The sequence below is a fragment of the Ambystoma mexicanum genome, chromosome 2p (assembly GCF_040938575.1).
Source record: "Ambystoma mexicanum isolate Mex_15411 chromosome 2p, UKY_AmexF1_1, whole genome shotgun sequence".
NCBI lineage: Eukaryota > Metazoa > Chordata > Amphibia > Caudata > Ambystomatidae > Ambystoma > Ambystoma mexicanum.
This window is the reverse complement of record NC_090923.1, coordinates 549215254-549240022: the sequence shown is the minus strand read 5'-3', so window position 1 is coordinate 549240022 and position 24769 is coordinate 549215254. Positions and strand designations below refer to the sequence as shown.

At 46.4% G+C, this 24769-nt stretch overlaps 1 protein-coding gene across 1 annotated transcript in view; it reads right to left on the bottom strand.

The window, feature by feature from the left end:
* The window catches only part of DNAH1 (dynein axonemal heavy chain 1), a 3604831-nt gene that overhangs the window by 1242642 nt on the left and 2337420 nt on the right, over positions 1-24769 (bottom strand). The window contains exons 47-48 of the mRNA XM_069644003.1: positions 2794-2972; positions 1701-1931 (exon numbers count right to left, since the gene is read on the bottom strand). Coding sequence (XP_069500104.1) covers positions 1701-1931; positions 2794-2972 — 410 coding nt within the window. The remainder of the gene's footprint in view (positions 1-1700; positions 1932-2793; positions 2973-24769) is intronic.

The window sequence follows — 24769 nt, the reverse complement described above, 5'->3', positions numbered from 1 at the left end:
AAGGCCCGGTGGTGGCTTCATGGTGGGTAAAACTGTGGGGAGTGGTTGCAATGGAGAAAGTATGCACCCTAGCTTTTGGCAGTTACCAAACATTTCTGAAAGTGTGGATTCCATTTTATGAGCAGGTTAAAGACAGAGAGCACCACTTCCACAGGCCGTCATTGCTGAAGAACTTTTCGATATTCTACAGTCCCTTTTACTACTACGTCAAGATTGGAATGATATGATAAATTGTGAGATAGAGTCATACCTTGAAACCTGTTACTTGTTATTTGTTTTTGATTATTGTTAGAATTGCTATTATTATTGTTATACAAAATAATGTTGACAGTCCAAAGGTAAGGAAATATCATGGCATTTAGATGTATGTCAGTATAATCATTTTCTATGCAGAACATCATATGGTGTAACACTTCGGATTGTTACAAATAAATAAAGCTTAAAAAAAAATAAAAGAAAGAAGTCATAACAAGCCAAGTAAGCCGATCCTTAATGGCCTTGAGTATCATGGTTTTTCCCAAGGCAGAAAATACATGAGTGCGGATCCCTCATGGACATGGATCAGTGACAGGTTTCTAAGGCCTTGAAGCCTGAATTAGGCAGAGACATCTTTTGAAAATTGTTTGAATCAACAATGATCTCGAAGTTACTGACCATTGCTGCCGAATAAAGGAACTGTTCGCTAGCTTCATACATACATGCATGATATCCCATACGAGTAGGGAGGCCAAGATCAGAGCTGCATCACACCACCTGGTAGCCATAAAAAAAAGTCTTACGGAGTCACTTGCGCCAAAGGGGATATTTCAAAAGAAGTGGAATTTGAGGGAGGAATGCTGTTACAGGTAAACCACCACAAGGTGTTTCTCATGGTCTGTGGACAAAGAACTAGCATGCTTTGTGTACTCAGCCTTACAGAACCTCAGACAACCTGTTCTACAAAGGCAGTGCTGCTACCTTTGTAGAAAATTGGATCATACAATGGATGTTTTTCAGACAATCGGCAAAGTAGGTAACAAACCTACATTGGAATCTCAAAAGAGAATTTATTCAAAACTGTATTAATTCTATCATGATTTCTAAATGTTTAAAATCAGATCACTGTTGCATGCACAGTGGTGGTGATCCGAGTAAAGAATGGGTGAAGGAAAACAATGGCGTTTTATCAAGAGAAATGTCTGAGGATTGAAACAAGTGCAAAGTAGAGAACTGCTGCTGGCAAGAGAACCAGTAACAAAGATAGCACAACCAATAGAATTTGTAATTGTTCAAAATCTTGATAATGACATATGGTAGTATGAAAGGTAACCATGCTCAGGAGAAATGAGAAAGCTGGTACAATGTCCACGGGACATACATGTCAGGTTTTCCCATATGGAGAACTCCTTGGGTGAGGGAGCAAGCAATGGATGAACCTTTAACCCTACCAATAGGGCAAGAAGATCAATGTACTACAGAATTATTGGAAAGTTTGCCCACAGCTTAGTGCCACGGGGTACATGTCAATCCACACTGGCAATTACATTCTTAGGTATTTAGGCATCTTTTGCGTTGTCTAAATACCTCAGAATTTCAAATTAATTATGCTAGTAGGTTATAAATTCTTAGGGGTCTAAAGGAGTTAAAATGAGGTTGAAAAGCTATATTGTGAGGAACAATTCATGATAAAGAGGTGACAATTGATAGATGTGCTTTCCTACTTTGGTCTTGTCTTCAATGAGTTGATATATTTTGACATCAGCACCGGGTGACATGAAGTCCCCATAAAGGACAGGTTGGTCTGAAATAACTTCATCAAACGTTGTGCCAAACTCCTGCATCTTTTCCTTCATCAGGCCATCAAACCAAGTGCGATCTTCTTCATTGACAAGTCGGTCCTTAAAGATGCGGCAGCCCTCATGATACCAGAGTCGGAGCAAGTGCTGCTTATCCTAGAAAGGAGAATATATGGAGATAAATATATATTGATCAAATATCAGTTTCATTAGCAGGATGTCCTGGAAGACACACAGAGAGAAGAAACATGGCACGTGGCAAACCCAGGAAGAAGTGGTGTTGGTTAGAGAGAGGATTCAGTAGCATTGCCACACATACACTGAAAAAGGAATATTCTAAAGTCTATCAGAGATACTAGAGATTGGTTGGAGCTAGTCAAGCAAGCCCAGAATATGAATAACAAATATAAAGGTGGAAACAAGAATAGTGTCAGAATCCATAAAGTAAAAGAACAGGCATACAGAGCATGATGAAACTGTCTAGTCCAATTAAGCAGAACCTCTTTTGTTTGAGTACTGGAGAGATTCAAGTGGGCATTCAAGAAAGAGCACTTCCTGGCAAAGAAAATGAGGCAAATGGTGAAGGGACTATCAGAGAGCAGAATGCTGGGAAGATTTACATTCCGAGCATACACCATTTTGTTGACTCACTACATTTCTGAGATTATACTATTTCATGTATATTTCAATCGTAAACACAAGCAGATGACTAAAGATTTAATTCACCTGAACAATCTAGGGGGATACATTAGGGTGGTAGCAAAGCCAAGAGCACACCATGTGATAATATTAATGAGTGTAAGAGAAATATTAGAGATCTAGAAATTCTGGGATTAATGCCAATGGAGGATTGTGTGGTGGTATTGGAATATACATTGTGCCCCACTGCCATTTGCATGGTCCCCAGGCACTGTAGTGCATGAAAGTAAACAAAACAAGGAATACTGCTGTAGAAAACTACAGATAAATAATTGACATTGTATACTAGCTATGGAATACTTGTGGCATTAAAACTCACCAACATTGTGCTTGGTGTAGCCATCAGCATGCCTTGGAAGACTTTGGACAGGTCACGCAGATTAAAAGTGTAATGAGACTTGGCTGGAGTGGGCAGTAGCTGTGATGTAATAGTGACATACATTTTGATGGTGGCGTCCACAAGTGGCTCAGTCAAGTCTCGGAGAGCAGGGCATCCAGCTGCAAAGATACAACAGAAGAACCTCTGACCAAATATAGGTTGATACAAGGAGTAATGCAAGTTATGCTAAGCAAACCTTTTTAGAAGGCAGATGCTTTAATGTTTGGCACATCAAATTTACAAGAAAAGGGAAGAAATGTTTATAAATGATTTAAAGATACATGGATGGGATGAGCAAATGATAAGTTACTCACCGCAGTGACTAACGTACTCTTAGTCCATAGTCCCCTTTCCTCCATACTGCATGGGCGTCCCTTGCGAGGGATGGGAGACAGAACCTTTTTCACCAGAAAAACCTTCTTCCCCTTTAAATTTAGAGGCGCGTGGCAATAGATTTAACATTGCCTAATGACACCAGTATTATTAGGGGGAGGATGTTGGGACGTATGGAGCAAAGGAGACTATGGACTAAGAGTACATTAGTCACTACGGTGTGTGATTTATAATTACTCTTACGTCCTGTCCCCTTTCCTCCATACTGCTTGGGCGATTACAACTGAATGTAACCCAAGGGTGGAGAGGAGACCCTCCTTAAGCAAATATGTTCCGGAGAACCGCCTGTCCGTAAAAGCCGCATCAAATCTGGAGCCGGAATCCAAACAGTAATGCTTGCAGAAAGCCGAGGGAGTGGCCCAAGTGGCCACCCTGCTTATGACCTGGCAAGGGACATGGCGCTGGAAAGCGATGGCCGCTGCCTTGGCCCTGACTGCGTGGGCGTGCATGTTAGCCGGGAGCGGCTTGTGCTGGCCCTCGTATGATTCTTTGATGGCCGAGACCATCCAACGGGATATGGGGGCCTTGGAGGCCTGATAGCCTAATCTTGCACCTCTGAAATTGACAAACAGGGCGTCTGACTTGCGTAAGCCCTTGGTCCTGTCCAGGTAGAATTTCAGGGCATGCCTGACATCCAGGCAGTACAGAACTCTTTGTGCCTCGTCCTTAGGGTCGGTGAAAAATATAGGAAGGGCTATTTCCTTGTTCAAGTGGAAAGCAGATGGCATCTTAGGCAGAAATGCTAGGTGTGTCCGCAGGACTACCTTGTCCCTGTGAAAAGTAGTATATGGTTCTGAGGCGACCAGTGCCTGGATCTCGCTGACTCTGGGAGCCGATGTGAGGCCGATTAGTAAGGCTGTCTTAATGGTGACCAGCCTGATATCCGCGTATGACATTGGCTCAAATGGTTTGTGCGCCAGGGCGCCCAAGACTATGTACAGGTCCCACACGGGGTGTGGTCTCTTGATAGGCGGGTAGAGCCTTGCTAGTCCTGTCAAATGTTTCTTAACAATAGGATTGGAGGAGGAGAAGACTCCCTCCTTCAAGTTCCTATAAGCCCCGATGGCCGCGAGGTAAGGGCCGCAGGTGTCCACCTGCACACCTGAGTGGGTGAGGTGCGCCGAGAAGCAGAGCACGTCATCCAGAGTACATGCCAGGGGGTCGATTTCCTTGAAGTCAGCCCAGTGGCAGAACCTGGTCCATTTAGTTTTATACTGGGCCCTGGTAGCCTTGCTCCTTGCGCCCTGTATGATCTCCCGAGTTGCCTGGGAGAGGTTGATGTGCCTTACCGTTACCTGCTCTTGAACCACGCTATGAGAGCTAGTTTCTGTGGCACGGGGTGGATGACCCTGCCCCCCTGCTGCGCAAGCAATGTGCTGGGCCTGTCGGAAGGTGAATCGGAGGCCTCTCCGAGAGGCTGATCAGCTCTGGGAAACCGGTATACAGTTCTTTTGCCGCAGGATTTTGCGTCGCGGCACTTTTCATTGCCGTATTTTTATCAAAAAAAGAATCATCTTTTTTTTTGGGGGTGGGGGTTAAAAATTAAATAAATATTTGTGGGTGAAAGGGAATAATAATAATAAAGGGTGGTTTGGGGGGGGTAACCCCTCCAAAAAAAATACTGCTGGAAAATAACGTAGAACCAATAGAACCATGGCCTGGCCGGCCACCATGGAGCTATTAGAATGATGAGCCGGCAAGACTCCTTGATCTTGCAGATGGTGTCCAGTCAAATGGTCGAAAACAATGGATCGAATGACCATTTGATCGACAGTCAAATGATCGGAAAAAAAAAAGGTTGAATTTTTTATTTATTTATTTATATATATATTTTTAGTTTAGGTTGGTAAAAAAATATTTTTAATAAAGAAAACGGGGGTTGGGGGTGAGGGGGAAACCCCCATGAAATTTTTTTTAAAAAATTAAAAAATCGACCCTTTTTTTTCGATCATTTTACTGTCGATCAAAAGACATTCGATCCCTTTGTTTTCGACCATTTAACTGGCAACCCTTGCAGATCACTCTGATTCAGCGGAGTGGGCGGGAAGGCGTACGCTGTCATGCCGTTCCACTGAATCTGCAATACATCGCCCAGGGAGCCGGGAGCCTGTCCCTGCCAGGAGGTGAACTGAGGGCACTTCCTGTTGTGCCAGGTGGCAAATAGATCCACCTGGGGGAGACCCCATATGTCGAAGATCTCCAGGATAACAAGGTCGTTTAGCTGCCACTCGTAGTTGCCCACTCCCAACCTGCTGAGCCTGTCCACCTCCAGGTTGGATTCCCCCGGAAGATGGACTGCCGTGAAGTAGATGTCGTTTTCCAGGGCCGAGTCCCACATGCTGATTGCCAGTCTGCACAGTGGAAGGGATGTGGTGCCTCCCTGCTTGTTGACATAGAACATGCTGGTCTAGTTGTCTGTCTGGATGAGGACAACCTTTCCCCTGAGCAGTGGAAGGAATGCTCTGAGCGCTAGCCAGATGGCGTTCAGCTCCAGCTAATTGATGTGGTACTCCTGCTCCTGTCGGGTCCAAGTGTCGCGGACCGAGAGATTGTCCAGGCTGGCTCCCCAGCACTCTAGCGAGGAGTCCGTGGTGATGGTGACCTGCGGAGTGGGGGGCCAGAAAAGGGCTTGCCCTTCCATAGGTTGCAGTCCTTGGACCACCATGTGAGGTCCGGGAGGAGAGACGGGGGGAACTTTGATCATCTCGGATTGAGAATACTGCTCCTGGTTCCATGATGCCGCGAAGTGCAGTTGTATCCTCTTCATCCGGAGTCTCTTGTGGGGGATGGCTAGTAGAACCGCTGCCAAGAGACCCAGGAGATGCTGATACCACCAGGCCGAGGTGCCCTCTCGGCTGAGGTAGTGAGTAGTGGTCTTCTTGATGGACGTGATCTTGTCCTTCGACGGAAACACCTTCTCAGAGCACATGTCCCAGATGAGGCCCAAGAAGGTCAGAGTCTGTGTGGGCTGCAGCTGCAAATTCTTGAGATCATGCAGTGTGTTCATAAGAGCCTGGGAAGAGTGGTGAACCGCTTCTGGAGATGTAGCCCTGACTAGCTAGTCGTCAAGTTATGGGTAGATGTGGAGGCCCTGAACCCGGAAGAGGGCAGCCACTGTGTTCTTGAGCCTGGTAAAGTGGTAAAGACCCTGGGGGCGAGTTGAGCCCAAAAGGACGGACCTTGTATTGAAAATGGTAGCCCATGATCCTGAACCGGAGGAAAGAACGATGGGGCTGCCAAATCGGGACGTGTAGATATGCATCCTTCAGATCCAGGGAGCACATCCAGTCTCCCCTGCACAGTGTCTCCGCAATAAAAGCTGGCATAACCATCTTGAATTTGTGTAGAGGTAAGGAGTGGTTGAGGGTGGAAAGGTCCAGCACAACTCTCAGGCCAGCCTGGTTCTTTTTCTGAATGGCAAAAATCCTGGAGTAAAAGCCCAAGCCTCACTGGGAGGCTGGGACTTCCTCCACGGCCTGACTCTGTACGAGTGACCAAATCTCTGCCAGAAGAGTTGCTGTGCCAACTTGAGGGAGTGGAGGGGAGGAGGGAGGGAGGGAGGAGAGGCAAGGATGGGTAGGCGGTACCCCGTGGATACTACGGAGAGGATCCAGGGGTCCACCAACTTCTGGTGCCAGAAATGTGCATGAAGAGCAAGCCTGCCACCCACCGGAGACACGTGGTCCTGGAGGGGCATGTCATGCCTTCTTTCCCTCGGAGGCAGTTGTGGGCGAGGGGGACTGAAAAAGCCCTTACCTCCCCCTTTTGTTGCTTGCGCCGATTCTGAATCGGTGAGCGGTCAGGCTGCCTGGACCTCTGTTCCTGGAAGCCGTGGAACCCTCCATATGTACGTCCCTTGTCGGAGCACAGCTGTGACTGGGTGTACGATTTGGGTGTGGTCTTTGTGAGGATATATGAAGGCATGGTCGTTTGTGAGCTGTTTTTCTTCTTGTCCAGCTCTTCGTCTGTGGTGGAGCGGAAGAGGTCCCCTCCTTCACACGGTAGTTCTAGCATACGTTCCTGGACGACCGGGTTGAATTTAGTAGCACAAAGCCAGGCTGATCTTCTCATGTCCCTGGCGATGCAAATGGCCCGGCCAGAGGTATCGATGTGGGCCACAGGGGATTCCATGATGTCTTGTGCCACCATCTTGGCCTCTGCTAATTCCGCATTAAAGCATGATTGGCTCTGCACCGGAAGTTCCCGGAGGAAGTCGGCAATTTCGCGCCAAAGCCTCTGGTTGGCGGCTGCCAACATTGCATCAGCATTGGCTTGACGAAGATATAAGGATGCGTTGGAATACAGCTTCTTCCCGTACACCTCCAAGATCTTCTCCTCCTTGCCTAGCAGCACCATCGAGGAGGAAGCTGAGGACGACTGCGGTTTGGAGTATAGTGATTGGCGTCCAGGCGTCGATTGACCGGCTGGACCGAGTTGAGCCAACCCTTCTTGGCCAAGGTGACTACGTCCGTTTGCATAGGGATTCGCATTAAGCAGAGGTGTGTCGTGTGAGGACTTCTGCCAGGACCCCCTCTGCCGGTTGCTCGACTTCGGGTTGAGGAAGGGCCAAGTACTTTGCCAGTCCAGCAAGACGTTTATGGAAGGCCTTGGCTGATGAGGTCGTGTCGGGGTCCTCCTCCTCGTCGGTGTCCACCTGCGGGTCCGGAGGATCCTGTACCGGAGGAGGAATGTTGGAAGCCGGAGGCTGAGGTACGGAGACCGGAGGCTGGTGTGGAACCGCCTGCGCCACAGGCTGAGGGGCCGGAGCAGATGCAAGAGGCTTTGCCGGGGCCGGAGGCGTCGGCGAAGGCATTTGTGGTGCCGCTAGCATAGTCGGGAGGATTTCCCTGATGGCGTCCATGAGGATCCCCACATCTGAGGATATTTCATGAACCTGAGGAATTTCTCAAAGAAACTGTCCTCATAGGATGAAGAGGTGGTAGGCTATATGGAAGGAGCCGCGGGAGGCTGCTGGAGCTGTTGCATAACCTGCCCATATGGACGCACGGGGAATCAACCCTGCACCAATGAAGGATAGGGCATAGACCACGAACCTGGTTGATGCCAGTCCCACCTTGACACTCGCTCTTCGCCGGAATCCTGTATCTGGTGCGGCGTTGGGCGGCTGTTGAAATCCGGCACGGCGGCCATCTTGTCTAGCTGCCTTCCACGTGCCTGCGTCGTGTCGCTCGGTTCGCTGGGCCCAGCCTCCTCCAGGACTCTTGGGCGTGGATCATGAGGCCTACCCTGCTCCTCGGACCGTGGCCCAGTAGGTGTTACGCCCTCGGCCCGTGGGTCGGTAGACCTGCATGTAGGCGCCCCCTCAGCCATTTTGCCGGTATAAGGGCGTGGCCCCTCGGGTGAGAACCCAGTAAAAGAAGCTTCCAGTCCCTCAACACATTTACCGGGAGGATCCGTGGATCCCTCGGCCTCGAGGCCGGTAGCTGAGGTAGCCTCGGTGCACGTGTCAGTACAAGAACCTGAGCGGTCCATGCCGCACAGGGGAGTCGCTGGGAAGGAGTCTCCCTTGCGGAGTGTGACAGAGAATAGAGGCCCTACCATGGGCCTGATTCGATGGTAAATGAAGTCCTTAAAGTCCTTTTGAGGCGACTTCTGGAAGAGCTCCCTCCACCTGGCTAGTCTGTTCTTCAGAGACCTGGAGGACAGTGCGTTGCACTCTGTACAAGCTTGTCAACCGTGGTCTGGGGCAAGGCAACCTAGGCAGAGAGCGCGGGGGTCTGAAGTTGGGAAAAGCCTGTCACAGGCTGGATACCTGCTGAACCTGTTGGCTGTCGACATGCGCTGGGGAGGAGCGTGACGCCTGAGGACCGAGTATCTAATCAAAAAGACAAAAAGACAGAAGAAGAAGAAGAAGTATCTGCACGTGGAATTACATGGCCGAAGCCAAACCCAGGAGCGCTGGTGAATTCGGCCCGTTCCCGTCGATGTGGAAAAGGGGACTGAGGTGTGTTGCGCCGGAGGGCAGAGTCAAGGCAGCGCATGCTCCCAGGGCCGCTCCCTCGCGTGCCTCTAAATTTAAAGGGGAAGAAGGTTTTTCTGGTGAAAAAGGTTCCTCGCAAGGGACGCCCATGCAGTATGGAGGAAAGGGGACGGGACGTAAGAGCATGACCAGAACTGAGAGGAAAAACAGTAACACTCACTTCCAGCCCTACCAACCCAAATGTCAACAACTTATTGTCAGCCTTCAACCAAACCATGAAGGAAGTGAGAGGCATGTATTCCCCGCTAAAACAATAAAACAATAGTGTAACCAGGAACTGAATGGAAATAAATGTACTCTCCAAACAGAGAAATGCTGGCACAAAACATGGACCTCCTCACCTTAAAAGCATTGAACAGTAATCGTCAGGCACTCATCACTGGAGCTAATGCTGTGTATTACTGCACGATTATTGCAGCAGCTGCTAACAGGAGTAGAGCCCTCCTAAGGTAAACAGAGCTCCACACCGCTGCCTGACCCAGTAATCCTGAGTCCACAGGAAAATGTAACTTCATCATCAAGATAGATAAAATCGGGCATAATATTGTTGTATCAAAATGGTGATCCCACATGGTGCAACATAACCGTGGACAAACTTCACACCCCTCACCCACAAGGACCTTGCTGATACTCTTGCATCAGTCAGACCTATCACATACAAGGATACCATACTTCCCTCTGCCATCATGAAACAGTTCTCAGGAGCGGCACTTACCCACCTCCTTCAAATAGTCAATGCAATGCTCAATCAGTGTATCTCCCTAATACCTTAAAAACAGGATTAATCTGACCACTGCTCAAAAACCCCTTTCTAGAGCCAGATGAGCTTACTTACTACCTGATGATAGCTATCCTTCCATTTATTGGTAAAATGACTGAGAGAACAATTGCTAATCCATTCTGTGATCATATTAACCAACGTTGCTTGATCTGTGACTTCCAATATTGGCATAGACCAAGATGTAACACAGAACGTGCCAACTTTCAGGTAACAGATGATGTTTTTCAAATCATGGATAAAGGTGACTCCTGCCTTTTGGTCCTCCTTTACCTCTTGGCCGCATTTGACAGGGTCCACCACTTCATACTTATTAGCTTACTGGCATACAGAATGGGGTTCACAGGCAGTCCTCAACTGGTTTGCATCATACCTCTCGGATAGACACCAAGAAGTCCAGATGGGTAACTTCAGATCTGACCTTTGCCCCGTCACCTGCCGAGTCCCACAGGGATCTATATTTGGCCATATAGAGAGTGATCTTCACTTTCTATATGGAACCACTCGGGTAACTTTTCATTGACACTACCATCTTTGAATTGTTTTTATTTATAACGTGCTTAATACCCAAGTGTGGTTTCTAAGCAAAGATTTGGGATTCAAACCTCTGTTGCTCTGCGCGGTCTTGTTTCCAAGACCAGCATGTTGCCCCTGTGCTATCCTCCGTTCTTACTTCACCAATACGCTGATGATACGCTGGAAGACACGCACCTACCTAAAGCTCAATTCACCAAAAAGGAATTCATACAAAACAAGACTTTCCAAAGGCGGAAAAATGAAATGCATCATGATGGATTCATACCTCTGCCGGCCCTGTGTGCCAAAGCACTTACATTCGTGATTGATCGCATTTTCTCCTTCCGGCAAGATAGCAACAAAGATCCCAACCTGCCTGGTATCAAATAGCACTCCTCAGGAACATAAAACCCTTCCTCCCACTAGTATTTCCAGGCCCTCGTATTCTCACACCTCAATGGAGGGAATTGCCTCTTCACCGTTGTAACAGCCAAACACCTAACACCCTCTTAGGACTGATAAAAATACAGCAGCACCCCATATAACAGAAACTAAGGAATGTGACATCTCCTCCATGCTGAGAGAATTATACTGGCTGTCTTTCCCAGCCAGTATCCTCTTAAAAACTGCCTGCATCACAGATAAGGCAACTACTGCACAAACACCAACCTACCCCTTCACAAAAGTCGCCAGCTCATGTGGGACACGCTCCTCTAGGAGCCAGACCATTTGCAAGACTCAAGATTAAACTGTCATTCAAAGAGTAAACCAGGAAACAAGCCTGATCTTGTTACTCCCTAGCCTATGGGAACACCATCCCAGTCGCAATCAGGATTGCTGCAATGCTCCTGCAGTTCAGGAAGAAACTCAAGACCATTCTCATAAGGTAAAACATAGGGTTCACTTAGGACCTGCTACTCCTAGGAATAGAACACACCTGTAGAATAGGAAGCAAGCAACAGAGTCCTGTACAAGTAAATTGGGGTTAACAGAGAGGTTGGTGGAAGGTGAGGTTATAAGTTATATCTTGAAACCTCTGTTACCCTAATTTACTTGTACAGAACTCTGTTGCTTCCTAGCTAGATTTGCGCTGTATAAAACCAAGTACAAATACACCATGGAGCACCAAATTGGACCTACAAGGAGCAAATACAGTCAGTTTGCCAAGGTGGGTGCTGCTTCACCAAACGTACCATACATCCTTGAACTGGCCCTGCCAATGATACTGGTAGTCTTTGATTGTACAAGTCATGCCATACTGCCCCTTCATACCCAATGCTAGGATTATGGAATACATTGGATTGGAATATACTTCAGTCATTTTAACTAAGGTTTTCATTTCCTTTACGAGGTGGTCCTCCAAGTCTAGTGGTTTGATCTCTTTTTTGGTTGTGCAGGGATGAGCCACTTTTTAACCTAGCAGCCTTACCCTCATGACTTTGTTTACTGTATTGCTCTCTTATTCAACATTACAGTTCAGCTACTGGCAAATGAAACAAGTAATCCATCATGTCTTTTCATAAAGTTAAACATTATACCACATTCTTAAAATATCCTCTGTGATACGATCATACTGCTCAAGCCGTCCTGATGTCCGAAGAAGGTTGACCTTTGGTAAAAGAGTCTCAAACTTTATTGACTCAAGTTGTTTTGTTCTCTGTCAATTTCCAAATATCTGACTGTGGAATAAGACTAGCATCCTAATCCATTTGAGTCATTTCATGCTAACTGTCCGCCCTAGACACCTGTAATACCTCTAAAGGAGGAATACCATGCCGTGGTAAGCCAGAGTTAGGAGACGAACACAAGGACATGTTTTTCAAGCATTTTCTTTATTAAGCTCTGTTCCCAATTACTAAAAGGTGTTGCCCTATGCAGAAAAGGAAACAGGTGCCCATCAGGTATCGGAAAAGAAATAAAGTCCTTGGTCCAAATCCTAATCCAACCTACCACTAACCTATACTACTACAAAAAAGATAGAAACAAGTTAGAAACGTAACTTTAGTCTAGGGTCTCTGCACCCTAGGGAAACTCAGGGAAGGCTGGTTTCTGACCCATTCCCTTTTGGTGCTTTTGTTGCACAGTTTCAGAAAGTTCACAATGATGGTTTCTTTAATTGAGGCACAATGTCTCTCAAAGTTCAAAGGAAAAGAAACCGTCTCTTCTCATGAATAAATGTCACAAACGTTCTTTCATTAAAATCTCACCCTGCTACCTTAGCTTTATCCCGTCTCCGTGGATAACAGATCATGAAATGGGGTTCTTGGAAATACAACTTTCAAGGATGCTGGTATCTGAGTTCTCTAGGGCCCTTCGGATCTTTTTCCACGGGTAGGCGGTGTGCTTCTCCAGTCCAGTACGTTCTAGCCCCTCTTGTTATAATTCTTCAGATAGACCTTGTGGGCTACGGGTGTTACCGGACCTTGTGGTTCATTAACTCACCTCGCCTGGGCTTTGGGCCTATCTCATCTGCGTGGTTGCTCGGGTAACCCATTGTGGGCTCTGGGCATTGGTGGCCCTTGCAATTTCTCTGTTGGGCTATAGGCTCCTTTGACTCTGGTAGTTCTGCAGTTTGCCCGTCGAGGGCTAAGGGTACTTCTTGCTTCTGCTGCTCCTCGGTTAGCCCCTTGCGGGTTGTGTTTGTCTCTGACCCTGGTTGATTTTTGGTTAGTCCCTCGTGAAATATGGGCATCACCTGCCCTTGCGGTTTCTCAGATAGCCACGGGTTCTGGGCATTTCTGGCCCTTGTGGTTTCTTGATTAGCCTCTTGTGGGCTTTGACTTTTCCCGACTTCCCTGCCTGGGAAGCCACTGCCTCAGCATCTTCCAACTCTAGCTTTGTCAGGACTTGGTGGTGGCGGTGTGCCCATTCTCAGTGGTCACACTTTGCTTGGGGTCTCCGCCTTTGACAGAGCTCTGCCCTCTGTCTCCTACCATGGCACACGTCTTAAGTGGAACTCCTCCCTGGTGCGGCTCCGCCTGACTGTGCTTCCAGCTGTTCAGCGGATGCATGCTCGCCTCTGCTTCTGGTCTGCATCACATTTTAAGTTCCTCCTTGCGTTGTAAGTTAGATGCATGTTTAGCAAAAGGCAGCACAATTTCAGGGTCACAAATCAAGCCTCTTACCTTAAAGGGACCCTGTCCCTACTGGTCGAAGTCAGTTCCCATATACCCTGCAAACATGTAAGAGTATGTCAAAACTGAGTTTGAAGTGTTCTTAGAGCATTCCTTGTCCCCAAAGGGGCTCCTCCCCCACAGTGGAATCCCACTTTCCATATCCCCTGGGGAGGGTCTTGCGTAGCTGGCTCACCTCCCTAGTCCCAAAGAGGGTGGCTCCCCCTCTGGGAGAAGGGACAAGCTCCCAGGATTTGTCACAATATATTTAGGATCTCAAACCAATTTGTTGATTTAATCTCTTCTCCTAGATTGTGCTCAATTGATACAGCCCAACACTTGACGTCTATGAGTGCAGTCCCCAAGCATCCAATCGCTAACTCTCTGTGTGGCCCTAGGTTATGAATCTTTTAGCAGAAGTGTCATGGCATGTTAATCCTCCATTGGGCCCATGGCCTGACATATTTGCTTACCCTAGTTCAGCAGATACTGAGCTGATCATTTTTCGATCGCTCTACCAGCCTGTAATTATATATGTTATTTCTACATTTGTAGGACGATGGCATGAGAGATAAATAAATCCATATCAAAACAAACCGTTCCTTTTCTCATTTAATCTCCTTCAAAGTTTTGCTACATTTCCTTCCTCCAAAATGACATTCTATTCTTCCTGTACTTCATGTGATGATTCCTTTCTTTAAATGTACTCACTCACGTCTGTACACCAATTCACACCAGTGCACTGCCTCACCTTTATACAACATCGTCTACTGAACCTCACCTTATTTCTCAGCCGCACACCTCCCTCTCTTCCTCATACCACTATTTCCCTATTAACGCATGCCAATTCAGCCACTTGTGCACATCCTCACCAATCCTATGTATTCTATGTCACTTCACTTACCAGCACACCATTCCTGATCTTTTGTGCGTCACTTTTCCACTGCTGCAAGTTAACACCCCCACTGTACATCACTGTGCACCTCACCTACACCCCAATTCTCTCCTACAATCCAATCTCCTTTAGGCTGCCCTGCACCCAACTCTTTAGTACTCTTAAATCTTTGGCATACCACTCAACTCTTTAACATTCCACTTCAATTCTGTTGCAAACTGCTCCTCCTCTCTATCATATCCCTTTCCTTTACTTCACTCTACCTCTCCCACTTCTTCATCTCAGTGAAACAGTGGAAAACAAAAATATTGATGTATGTCGATTAATCAATATTTTTGTTTGCCAGTGTCTCTAATGCAAAAGGAAATCAATGTAGTTTAGTGTTAGAAGCACAAACTTGCATTTCTGGTGCACAACTGCGTCCAAGGAATGGGAGACAAGATGGAAATTTGATGAAAGCAAGGGAAAAATAGAGAGGCATCAGCATTGTAAAAACATTGAAACTCAGGTTGCCACGAAAACGGGAATGGGTAATATGCGGTAAAAAACCATTTAAAAAGCATGCTTTATGTGAGATAAAAGACACCACCCCCCTCGATGCAAAATACTGATGTTTTGCATCATTGATGTTTCTTCAGTACATACATTTTGTGACCTTGAACTACCACTCTACCAGCATTTCATTTCCCTCATTCTGCTTGCAACACCTTATTTTCAAACGGGACGCCCACTTCTGCACAGCCCACCAATGGCTCCTCCTGAAAACAAACTACCACCCCCCTGCAGATCACTCCGCCTCCATCTTTATGCCCTTCTCATTGCTACTTCGCTTATCTATGTAACAGATTATCCCATTACCTTGTGCTCAACCTTCTCCTCAATAGGGGTGTCAATTTCTTGAACTACTCTCCTGAATGACAACTGCACCGAGTATGCTGCAGACCCTTGCCTGTACTGCTGCCACCTCCCCCCGTTGCAAGAAAAAGCTCTGCCACCCTTGATAGACTATTTCACTAACCTTTAAGTCTGATTGGCACAATACCAAACTTTCACTTCTGAAACCAATTTCAATCCTTCAGCTAGCTACTCTTTTACATTCATAGTTTAGGTCTTGATACTCTCTGTTTGTGTGGAGTGTCCTTTCAGTTGCCATGGAAATTGTTTTAAAGAAAAGTGGTAAGGAAACACCTTGTTTTAGGTTGGATTTGAAAACACACTTTGGCAGGAACTATGGGTGAGTTCAGAATGACAGCTTGTTCGATTGGGACAAGAATTCAATGACCTTGTGTGCAAATAATCCTACTGGACAAGTTGCATTCTTTGTTGGCTACGCAAGCTTTGTGGATGCATTGGATCAAATGGTGCTAACAGTAATCTTGGTAAGAAAACTGAAATTGGAAAGTATCCTGAAAGGATTCTTAAAGTATCCTGGCTGTAAGAGGACCTCCAAAAAATCCTCAGAGAGGCCCCAGTCCCCAGACCTCTGCCTCTCAACAGCCATGCATGAAGAACGAGTGTGCTGAGGTTCGGGTGGAGGATCTGCCAAAGAAAATCCACCCTCAACAGAAGCCACCAATTAGGGCAGAAGTTAATTTCCAAGAGATTACCACATCCTCCAAGTGCAGCCTGGGAGAATCAGAACAATCATGAACCTGAACCTCAATTGCCTCCTGAGATCTTGTGGGATGAAGAGAATCGCTGTAAAACAGATACACTCCAAGAGTTGCGCAAAGGCTGAAGGTCTCCAGAAAGTCTTCCTGGCACAGCTCCCACTCATGGGAGACCAAATTCTGGCTGGTCAGGACAACCAGAAACACGTTCTCATTCCCAGGTAGATGGGCTGCTGAGACAGAAACCTTGTTCTCCGAAACCCAGAACCAAAGCCACTTTGCTTTCCTACACATGGGCATCAATCCCAAACCCCACCTTTTGTTCAGTTAATGCATGGCCACCCTGATATCCATCATAATAAGGAAACTCTTCCCCTGAACCGAAGAACGGAAGATGGACATCAGCGCAAGCGTGATTGCCGCAGCTTTAGCAGGCTGATGTGAATAACAACCAACAACCACAGTCCATTTGCTGTGCACTCATTCAGATGATCACCCCAGGCCTTCCGGGAGGCATCCGTGACCAAAATGACCTCTTCTGGACATAGTTGCAAAAATGGCTCTGAAACACTAGTTGGTCCATCATGCGGGCCAAGAACAGCGACAACTGAGACCTGCAGATGCTACCACACTGATCTCATCCACAAGCAGGTCTCTGGCATGTGAAAAATGCAGGAACCATGAGGCCAAACAGGTAGAGGAATTAAAACCTTCCTTTAGCCTTTACACAGGATTTCTCTTTTGAACTGGAGCCACCATGAAGTTGTGACCTGCAACACCTTCAAGTTTAGGGAGGACCCCGGTCTGTATAGGAGGTTGCAGGTATGGCACAGATTACCCAGATCCTGCTTTGGGGAAACAATACTCTAGAGTGTTGGGCCAGATTCCCTCTCACCATGGAAGAATGAGAGAATTCCCCAATGAAGAGGTTTTGCAGGCTGCTAAAAAGGAGGGGCTAGAAACAGTCGTGGGTGGTCCGCTTTTTGCCAATCTGCCTCTGCCGATAAGATAGCTTAGTGGGTTGAGCGCTCGCTGCTGCAATCTATGCGTGGGCTGCAGGTCACAGATTCAAATCCTCTGCAAGGCCAACTCAGCCTTTCATTCTTCCAAGGTCGATAAATGAGTACCAACTTCGGTTGGGATGACAAATTATGTAACTATGTTCTATGTGCAGAGCTTAGGCGTAAGCGCTACATAAATAACAAATCATTATCATTATCTTCCTGACCTATTTTATCTCTTCTGCACTTATCTGAACTCCTTCTTCGGTAAAGGTAGTGTAATAGCGAAAACCCTCTCCTTTCAGGCTGGGGTTCAAGGAAGAATGACTAGAAGGTTGCTGAACCACCAAGCCTAATTATTTTGTAGTCGTCTTGAACAGTTTGATCTTCTCTAAGGATTTTTCCACCTTAGTCCGGAGTGATTCACTACATCAAATGGCATTTCCAGCAACTCGGCTGATGTACTTAGCTAGGAATTTCTCCTTGAAACTGAACTGGAGCCCACTGAGCGTGCCACACAGACATCAGCAACCAGCCCCGCCTGCAGTGCTCGACAAGTTGCCTTCTTACCATCTGATACAAGGTCATGAAACCTGCCTCTAATATAATCCTCATGTAAATGTGTTGCTGCCTCAGAGACCACTGTCCACATAATTTGCTGGTACTTCTCCAGAGCGCAGTAAGTACCAATTGTCGTTGGCTTCAAACTTCTTGCAGCATGTTGAGGTCTGCAGCCCTGTAATCACCACCTGGACTACCAAACTCTCGGGTATGGGTTCCTTGGACAAAAATGGTGGGTCCAATGTCGTCAGCTTATACCTATGAGCCATCTCTTTATCCACTGGTGGAGTGTTGCATGGTCTGTGCCACAGCTCTAGCACAGCGTCTTTTATAGCTGCATCTAAGGGCAGACAGGTCTCCTTTGGTGGGTTCCTGTCCAAAATAGAGAGATCAAACTGGGTGACCTGCCTGAATGAGGAACCCAAATCCAGAAATTGCACCACACTTCCGTCAACGCTCACCGGAAAGCACAATGGAGGTGACTGTTGATGTTTGGCAAGATATAGAGCCCATTAGGTCTGCTGCTAAGTCTGCAGGAAGGGCATTCTCAGTGAGTAACTGCTCAGTAAACTCTTCGGCTGCCAGTCAATGGCTCCATTCCAGGGTATGATCTCCTTCGGCATCAAAGATTGACTGCACAGAGTGGAAGAATTGCGTCCTCAACTAGGGCGCTTACCTTAGAGCATCATACACTCCGATGGGGGCCAAGGTCGAAGCTGGCCTTGAACCACCAGCGCCATGAAGTTGAACTCTGAAGTCAAACCTTAAGGCCAGACTCCGACGTCCTACATCGGCATCAATGGAATACAAGGAACAACTACAATTGGTGCAGGAGCCAAGCTCTGGGGTTGCTACTCTGAAGGGTACCCCTGCCTGCCGTTGAAGGCATGGTGGGGACCACACACCGCCCTTGACACACAAGTGTTTGTTGTCAGGGCCATGTCCTATGAAGAAATATCCAATACTGTTAGTTTAAAAAACTGCCACTGCTCCACCAATACGAGATAGTGGCCATTATCAGTGATCCACTTGGTAGCTTCAGAGTTCACATCCTCTGAGGACGTACCCTTGGGCTGGGCACCTCTTTGGGATTTAGCAGAAGACCGACCCAGGGTCGATTTAGCTGCCAGTTCCCTCAAAGCCTTTGGAGCCATTGATTGGTACGACCTGTAGTCTTCGACGCCATGATCCCATCCCAAATACCAAAGACAACTGGTGAGAAGATCGCTGACTGCCATCTTTGATTCACAGTCGGTGCAATGATGAAAACCCAAGGCCTTTTGAGGGCTGGGCATGGTAAAGGATTTACAGATTGTTTTATTCAGATAAAGAGAGAAGAAAACATTCTGGACAACATGCTGCTGAGTGCACAGAAGAACATATTATTTAACCCTGGTAATGTTCTTTCTACTAGATGTTCCCCTGGATTCCTCATCTTAGATATTTATTCTCCTTCTTTGCAGCTCTCAAACTTTCCCCCAGCAGGGGGTGTAATGCAAGTCGGTGTCAATGGCCATCAAGTTGTCTCTGTGACCGGATGCGACGTTGATGCGGGTACAAATGGCGCACTCAGCGCCTCGTGACCTCAGCTGTCATTTTATTCCCATTGCACAGCTGTGTTAGGGATTTGAGACAAAAATGTTAAGCGTTAAAGGAGAGTCATCATGTAATTGAATTAGAGAGCTCTGTAACTGTGGGGTAGGTTGGGAAGGCGATGAGAAATATGTGGCAGAAAAATCCAGTAGAAAGAACATCATCAGGGGTAAGTAATTTGCTCTTCTAATGGTTTGTGTGCTCCCACGGATTCCTCATCTTAGATAGACTCCCATAGAAGTAAGACCTTTACGGTGGAGGGGAGGAGCTAACTTCATGGCGAATATGTCACCACCTGTTGGAGGACAGCCCTGCCGAAACAAGACTCATTCATGGATACTGTGTCCAGGCAGTAATGTTTTTCAAATGTGTGTATGGTGGACAATGTTGAGGCCTTACAGATATCCTTTACAGATACCACTCTTTGGAGAGCAGGGGTAGTTGCCACATATCTAGTGGAATATGCCCTGAAGGCTTCAGGGATACCCTTACCTGGTCTGGTGTAGCATTCAAACACACACAGCACTATCCCTATTGAGATGGTTTGCTTTGTCATTCCTTTACCCGTTTACAGGCCAGTATATCCAATAAAGAGCTGGCCTTCGGGCCTGAATCGTCTTGTCCTGGTGATGTCGAAACTCAGAGCCCTCTTGGGATCGAGCCTATGTAGCCTTTCTTCCTCCACTAACTCTGGCACAACACTTACTTCAAGTATAGGAAGATGGGGAACTTCCAACATCCCAGAGAGAAGCAATTATTACTGTGTTATTAAAGCCCAATAAACCGCGAGATGATGTTGCCTCATATCGGCCATTTACCTTCATAAATGTAGACGTGAAAATCTTTGCTAAAGTCGTGGCCTCTAAACTCTTGCTATACATGTCATTACTGGCACACCCTGATCAGTTGGGATTTCATTGGGATTTCATCCCGAATCGGTCTACAGTGCTAAATCTGAGGCAACTCTTTTGCATTATATCACAAATAAACCCGCAAGCCAAGGGCAGTGGTGGCTTCATTGTATGCCGAAAAGGCTTTTGATTCTGTGTCCTGGAAATACTTGTTCATGGTACTTCGGCGATTCCTGTTTGGTCAATACTTTCTTAGCTGTGTTCAGCTTCTATACTACTATACTAGCATCCCACAGCATGTATGGGCTACTTTCTTTGCCAAAACTGGTTGTGGTTCCTACACTCTTATATTTTGTTCTGTACATTGTGGACTCTGGCAATAGGCCTTCTTTGGGGGTTGTGGAGGGGCGCGAGTGGCCAGAATAAGTTGGGAACAAGATGTGATTGTACGAACATGGAGGACTGGCTGAACTTTTCTATCTTGTGCCCCAAGCACAATTTGCAGGATATTGGTATCCTTCTGCTTCAAGGGTGGTGCGTGTGCCACTGGAACAATATGGGGTGGCTCCTACTAACTTGAAAGCAGTTATTTTTAGTGACAGGTATGTCAATTCTTTCACTTTTGATCCCGTGTGTACCATAGTAAATGCTTGGTCCAGGCTCTTTCACAGATTGGGTCTAGCAGTTCAATATAATAGAGGTATGTGTTATGGCTTTTCCCAGGCATTGCTCTGCCCTTCGATAGGGATATTCAGAGATCTAGGGACGAAGGGGAACATTTGGTGCTTGGTGATCTATTCCCCGAAGGGCTATTTGCATCATTAAGTGACTTCAGGAATAAGATGGGGAATAATCCTACAAAGATAGTACAATACTATCGCATGAGGGCAGCAATCCTTCCCACAAGAGCCGAAAATTCATCCATGTATTGAAGCAATTGTTGCTGGGGGAAATTAGATGTATGGTCTTAATCAGGTCCATAAAAATGAGGAGCTCCTGCTCTCCAGCATGGGTCTTGCATAGATTCACATACACACCCTCCTTCCTTCCCCTCTGTGGCTCTTCTTGGTTCATACTGCCACTTTACGTGTTCTACCAAATCTGAAGATGGCCACCAAGGATGGAGCTTAGGAGAACAAGTATCATTGGCTTGGGCCAGTATGACCCAAAGGCAGTGATTTGAGACAGTTTTCAGTCCAAAGCGAAAATGCTTTCTTTTTCCAGAGCATTCCCAGCCTGACGACAGTGAACATTCATGAGCATGTGAATCCATGCAAGACCCCATGCTGGAGAAAAGAGTGGACCCCCCCCCCTCTCAGGTTTCTATTTTTTCATAAGCTTCAGATCCACTGGAGGGTTGGAGTAGGGCTTTTGCCACAATGAGGAGATGGGTTCAGCTATGGCCACATTAAATTGTAGTATAACAAGGGGTGTCCGGCCCTAGTGTTTTCAACATGCATCAGTCTTGCATGGCTTTAAGTCTAGTATTATGGTCAGATTGGAGACAAGTTTTGCATCCGTTTTGGTATATACTGATGCATCTCTATTTGTCTTTGTATAATACAATTAATTTGTTGTTTGGGGACAACGTATTTATCCTACAGGAAACATCGATTGTCTTGACCTGTGTGGGATGGTGCCCGTCATATACATATGTATGATTTTCTGTTTATTTTTCTTTACTTATTTTCCTTCTTTATATTTTTTCTTTTTTCTCTTTACTTTGCCTCACTCTGGTTATGTAATTTTGACTTTGAATATAGATTGTGCATTAATTAGAGATTTAAGCTGTCCTCTGATGCAATATGTTTTTGAATCATCTTATACACAGTGTGTCCATTTTACACTTTAGGTCGTCTACTAAACCAATATGCACTTTAATTGGATATGCTTAATATTGATTGTGTGTTTTTATGCTGTTTTTATTGTGATTTCAGTACTATGTGTAATAGAATTGAATATGTGTCTATTAAAGATTAATTGAAAAAAAAATGTATTCGCCTTGACCTGGTCTATCCTCTCATCCAGCGCCTATTCAATGAGCATTTCATTCGGTTGATTTATTCTATTGTTTGATTCACGTGAACCCCCCTCTCTTTCGTGTGCTTATGGTTCTGTGCTTCCCCTGGGTTCACGTTGTTGGGGACGCCTATCCTGGATTACATTTAAGTCTAGTATTTGCACGGTACTTGAATTCCAGTTACTTTCCTAGATCAACTCCTAGGGCCTCATTACGACCCTGGCGGTACGGGGTAAACGGCACCGTAAACGGAGCCGGCGCCGTTTACCCCATACCGCCTCATTACGAGGTCCCCTCGCGGGACCCAGGAAGCAACGCCTGGTCAAACCAGGCGTGCTTACCGGGTCCCATGAGGGGAAGAGGGAGCAAACAACGGGCCAACTCGTAATGGCCCGTTGTTTGCTCCCTCTCCCATTCCCATTCAGCCCTATGGGGGCTGAATGGGAATGGGGAAGGACCAGGTCCGGGTCCTTGGAGGGAGGAATTACCGGGCCTTCCGAACTCTGAATGGCCCCGTAATTCCTCATTCTGAGGACCCGGACGCGATTTCGGCGGCAGCCATGGCTACCGCCGAACTTGTAATGAGGGCCCTAGTGTTTTCATGTGTAAAGAAGTACATGAAGTTAGTGATCTTTCTTGTGGCCTTCATTAATTGGCCTGATTTTATTTCTTGCTTCAATGGATCTGTTAAGCATCTCTATAGATGATGCTTGAGGTGTTTAGTGCAATAAGTCAATATTTGTACATCAACTTACTGTAACAAACAGTAAAAATAACAGTGTAAATAAATCTGAATGTCATAACAAATATTGGTGCAATTAGTCATTTTGTCAATTCATTATGCATATTGTCAAGAGTGTGTCTTGACCAATCCTTAGTCGACATCACTATTAATAGTATAGAATGTGGTTAGATGGTAAGGGTATCCGTTTTTTTTTTTAACTCTATCATTTTACACAACATTTAGATAACACACAACAAATAACATAACATTCATTCATGCACGTCGTGGCAGGAGTTTCCAACGTCATCAGTTTCTTGCCGCACAGTCCTGATCGGCTGTGCTCGGATCTTTCGTTGTTTCTATTCAACTGGGTATCTGCACCTTTAGGGTTATCTGATATTGAGTTTGTCCCTTCTCTACTGGTCTGGCTCTTTTTAACAATGCTCTTCAGTTGTTCCTCCCGCAGTCCTGTCTGTATTTTCTTGTTCACTGGGGTTGTCTGTGTTGTTTCCATCCCTGGTTTCAAACAGTTCCTCTAGCAATGAGTTCCATACCAGTATCTTATCACTGCTCTCGCTTGCCCCTGCTTGTCATGCCATGGTCCATACTGTTGTTTCAGCCAATGTCCATTGCTTCAAGTCTGCCCACCATGCTTCTATGGTCATGCCAGTGTTTGATTCCCACGCTATCATTTTCAACGCTTCGCCAGAATACTCATCAGGTCTTTCATTTTGCTATGTGTGTTCTTCACTTGCCTCCTCTCTGGAGCAATCCCAGCAGGTAAGACTCTGGTGACCACTACTGCATGTGGATTGCACCTTCTGCCGCTCTTGCCTTGATGCCATCCCAAAATGTCATTATTATTGGGCAGGCCCAGAACATATGCAGCATATCTCTGTTTTCTGTTGTGCATAGAGGGTAGCTTTGGGTTGCTGTACTCCCCATCTTGGATATTCTACTAGGGGTGAGTTAAGCTCTTTGCGTGACATAGAGCTGTGTCTGCCTAAACCTCATTCTTCGTCTATAAAGGTTTTTTGGAGTTCTCCCTCCCACATTCCTCGTGCCTGCAGTTCCTGTGTGTTGTGGCTTTTCTGAAGCAGTTCATAAAGCCTGGACACTGTGTGTCCTCATTCGGCCACACCCTACCATGCATATAGTGCCTCCCCGGTTCAGGTGTCCACAAATAAATCTGGCCATCTCTTTTTTATTGTTTTTAGCATACTATTGTATAGCATGCATTGGCCTTTATGTACGTCATATTCTTCTATCAGGGTCTGAAATTCCACCCATTGTCCCTCCTTCCATAAGTCTCCAACCTGTGCTATTCCTTTGGCTTCCCAATGCTTTTGATATGCTGCAAGGGCTTCGGATCGTATGTTTGCAAGTCCTGTTAGCGGGATCTGCGTTGAGCAGGGGTCCGGGGTTCCCTGGATTTTCCATGCTTTCTTCCATAGGGTCAGACCCAGTCTGGCCAGGGCGGTGAGCGTTCGGGATATTATCTCTCTCAGACAGCAGTGCCGTAGTGCTGGCTGCAATAGTAATGTGTCTATAGATGTCTCATCCCCCAGTCAGCGTACCACAAATTGCAGCTGCCCTGCCAGGTAGTATTGTTCGAAATCAGGCAGTTTGATCCCTCCTGACTCATAATCCCTTTGCAGTGTGTTTAATGCCAACCTATTTCTTCCCCCTTCCCACGGGAATTCTCGTGCTATTGTGTTCAATTGTTTAAAGCATGTTCCAGGTATGTTGTGGGGTATGTTTGTGAAATAGTATAGGAGGCGGGGTAGTACTGTCATCTTCAGCAGGGTTGCTCTCCCCATCATCCCTAGTGGCAATGTCTTCCAGAATGTTATGAACTTT